Here is a 4,141-nt window from a genome sequence, read left to right on the forward strand (position 1 = left end):
TAAGAAAAAAAAATACGACTGTATGTTTGGGCTGATATTTTATTTTAGAAAAAACAAAAATATTCAAAGGTGTAGGGACATATTACATACAGGAATACACGTTTGTATGTTTGCACCTACTTTACAAATCTCACGTATAGCCTTTATAGGAAGTGCACCATTTTTTCAAAGCAGAGTTTGGGTGCATCTCTTTATGCGTGAAGAAGCATGAAGATCTTCGTTGGCAACTGGCCGCTTGGTCGCCTTGGCTCTTACCGAGTCTGAGTAAGTAGTGCAGGGTAGATTCCCTCAAAAAAAAAGTAGTGCAGGGTAGATAACTATTGTTAAGTCGATCGTTAAATAGTCAACACCTACATATTTTTTCTCTCAAAATTTTTATGCTCATGTTGTTTTGCATCAGTTTAGATTTAATCAAATGGTAATCATGTTCGTTGTTTATTTAGACCTTTATTTCACATTCATCTTTATGGGCTAAACTTCATGTTTTTCCGTCGCTGAAATTTATATAAGCAAAAATGATTTGCTAGTTTGTTTATTCATCGCCTACTAAGATATGTATTTACTACTCGTTGAAAATTCTGACTAATAGTGTTTATTTTTAATTACTTTATTTTTTTGCCAGAGACTTATAATCTTTATTAATCCGTGATCGAACATGCAAATGATTGAATTTAGCTTAAATCGACAGCACATTTAGCTTGTGCGTTGACATGTATGGGATGTTTTGATCAGCTGGGGCTGGTACTTTTTTGAGATGCTGTCATTTGGATTTGGGTTTGGTGTGTCAGTGGTACTGATGTGTTTTTTTCTCGCAAAAAAAAAGTGATACCGATGTGTTTCAATCTGACGATTGATTCTGCCTGTATGTGCTCATGTGTCAGATGCATATCACTGTACGGTTAATAACTAACTAACATGCATCTATACCTTTCAGGAGAGAGGTGGCTAGAGCTTATAGATATCTCATGGTTGATTAGTGCATACGCGTTTGCTTGTATGTACCTGATCTGTTTTTCTTTTTCAAAGGGGCGCGCACGTGATCTGGTTTCAGCCGGGCTAATACATGTCCGATCGAGAGAAGGACACTATTTGCCTTTTTGACTCTGGAATGTTATTTCATCGCAGAAATCTATGAGTCGGCACTTTTTTTTTCTGAACTACAACACACGTATTCTACTTGGACACTTCTTTCCTTCATTCTTTTTTCTGGATCGGACTCTTCCTTGGTTAGCTGGGTTTTTTCGGAGAATTCCCTAGTTGGCCGTCTAGTTGCTATTCCTTATGTATGTCAAATTGTCTCAGACCTATGTTTTGATAGAAAGGCATATATGAGCTGAAACACACACGTATTACCATGCAAAAAAAAACATAGACGTGTTGAAATATTTGTCTGCGACACGTGATGTGCCAAACTATTTATATGTGATAATATTTCTGTGTAACGGTATATCTTTTAAATCTCAACCGTTAATATCTGAAATTTACAGCCGAGATAATTAAATCTATGTGGACAAACGTGATGGCTTGTTTGCCTCTTATCTTAATTATATAATAGATTTATTCATTACCTCGACATACCAGTAATACTAGCTAAGTGCCTCTTTTGTTCGCGGGATTATAAAAGTGAATTCTTTAGAAAAAGAACACAAGATTGAAATGTCGTAGTTCACATTCTACATGATTTGAGTTTCTCTGATCGCATCACTTAGAAAAATAAACATCCAATATATATCTGACGTCAGATTTTTAGGGTTAAAATCTGATGCCCCGAGGTATGCCGGATCCCGACCAAACTCATGGCAACTAAGCGCTGCAGCATGGCAGTTTTTTGTTGATGTTTTGCGTTGTATGGCAATTTCCAATGTAGAACATGGCATGTCCTTATATACAAACTTGAATTTTTTTATTAGTTTTCACAAGGCAAACCTGGTGGTCAGATTTTTAGCACTAAAAGCCTGACACAGATTTTTAACATTTCCGAAAATAAATAAATAAGGTTTGAGTGGATGCTAGTTTTCCTATAGGCCGGAGTACTATAGTAAAATGGTTTATGAAAAAAAATCGTATATGATTTAACCCTACGAATCACGCGAACCAACTTGTGGTTAGATGGTTAGGAGGATAGCGGTATCCTCAATCCACCAAGGTTCAAGTGCTGGTGCTCGCATTTTCTTGAATTTATTTCAGTATTTCTGGTGATGTGTATTCAGTGGGAGGAGACGTTACCGTCGAGTATGAGGCGGATGTGATGACATCGTCAATCTCAAGTTGATATGCCGGCTCAGTCTTTCGGAGGTGCTCATAGGGGTAGGGTGTGCGTGTGTGTTCATAGGGGTGGGTGTACGTGCGTATTTTTAAGCACATGCGTCTGTACTGTATTCTAAAAAAATCACACGACCAACATAGATTTTTTTCTAGGAATTATAGTCCTTTGAAAATATTGTGAAAATTCCTTTGAATCAAAGAGACCATTATTAGAAGAGGACCACACATCTCACACAACCCACAATTTATCGGGACCCTCTATTGGCAAATTGCCTGGAAAAACATCATGTCAGTCACTTTTTTTGTACATAGAGCCATTCAGAGTCGCTCCCCCTTCTGAACCCACTTGAAACCCTAGCCACCACGGCCCCGGCCCTACCACTAGCCCTCCTCCTCGGCGTTGCCTGAGGTCTCCCTTGGCTAAGCCAACGCAGCTGCCAAGGAAGGTGACAACAAGGCAACCCTTTGGATTAGAGCATCTCCAATAGGTGCCCAATAATAAGGCAGGACCATTTTTAGGTTATAATAGTGCTCCAATAGATGTCCTATATGTAAAAAAAATTACTCCAAATTTGCAACACCACCAAAATAGGTTAAAATAGTAACTATGTAGTATCACCTCTCTATTGTTTTGATGTTTAGACCACACGAGCTCTCTTACATGATTATGATCATTCATACGCAATCCTAGCAGTGAATCTCTTTATGTGATGAATAATTACTTTACCTTTAGATCATCATGATTGTATGTATTGTTTATAGATATGTTTTACTCCTCATTTTATTTTTCTATTCAATGGGTAGTTTAGATGAAAGAACATTCGTGAGAGTGTGAGACTGGTGTGCATTAGATAGAGTATACACCCATATTTGTAAATTACATCCGGTGATGGTAAGAGAGGGAATGGTTGGTTAGATTTACCTCACTAAAGATAAAAATATTGCTTGACTTTTTTACTATTTTACATATTTCACGAACATGTAAATTTACGAAATACCTACCATCGAACATGGCAACACACGTCATCATGGTCTAATTACACATACATATTCGATCGGCCACATGGAAACAACAAAGTAACAAGATACCCAATCAAAACAAAGCAATTAATCACACACACACACACACGCGTGCGCGCACGCACGCACGCACGCACGCACGCAACGATGCATGTGCACATAGCCTGCATGCACGATATAGCTAGCAGCAAAGATCGACGAGGTAGACCACCCGGGCCAGTGGCTATACTATCCGTCCTGCTCATTGGCGAGCATCCGGCGGTGGACCTTGTCGATGAACTCGGAGGCCTTCCGGTCGATGTCGCGTTCGGCGTACCAGTGCCGGGCGTAGTCATCGTCGTCGCTCGGCCGCACCCTGTGATGCTGGTACCTCTGCTGCGGCGCTGCCGCCGCCGTTGCCTCATCCTCCTCCTCCCTCTTGTTCTTGAACCCGAACAGGGACGCAAGCGCCGCCCTCTTCTTCCCACTCCCCATCGCGCAAATCTCTCTTGGTCTACCTAGCTTAGCTCCGTTGCAGAATGTGCAATGGTAGTTTGCTTGGTTGGCTGCACGGAGACATGGCGTGTGTGTGTATTTATAGTGGCTACATATGCCCTCAGTAGTGTTTGATTAAGGCGACGATCGCCGCAGTCGTGCGGATAGTTAGGCAAGAGATTTCAATGATTAGCTGCGGCCGCGGGTCTCCGTGGAGCTTTTTGACTGGCCGTTCCTCGACCGGGCCGTGTAATCATCGCCATTTGTTTAGTTAGTCCACGGTGACTACTGACACGCAAGTGGTTGGACACGGGAGCAAACAACACAAAGCGGCCACTTTGCATGCATGTTTAGTGACCCGTAACCTCTTTGGAACGCAGGA

At 41.1% G+C, this 4,141-nt stretch overlaps 1 protein-coding gene across 1 annotated transcript; it reads right to left on the minus strand.

Annotated features, from left to right (window-relative positions):
- Positions 1-3,513: 3,513 nt before the first annotated feature.
- LOC119307629 lies at positions 3,514-3,759 on the minus strand. The gene has a single exon (XM_037583700.1). It carries the CDS (start codon positions 3,757-3,759, stop codon positions 3,514-3,516), a length of 246 nt encoding a protein of 81 aa, XP_037439597.1.
- Between the last annotated feature and the right edge of the window lie 382 nt (positions 3,760-4,141).

Source organism: Triticum dicoccoides, chromosome 5B, assembly GCF_002162155.2.
Source record: "Triticum dicoccoides isolate Atlit2015 ecotype Zavitan chromosome 5B, WEW_v2.0, whole genome shotgun sequence".
Taxonomy (NCBI): domain Eukaryota; kingdom Viridiplantae; phylum Streptophyta; class Magnoliopsida; order Poales; family Poaceae; genus Triticum; species Triticum dicoccoides.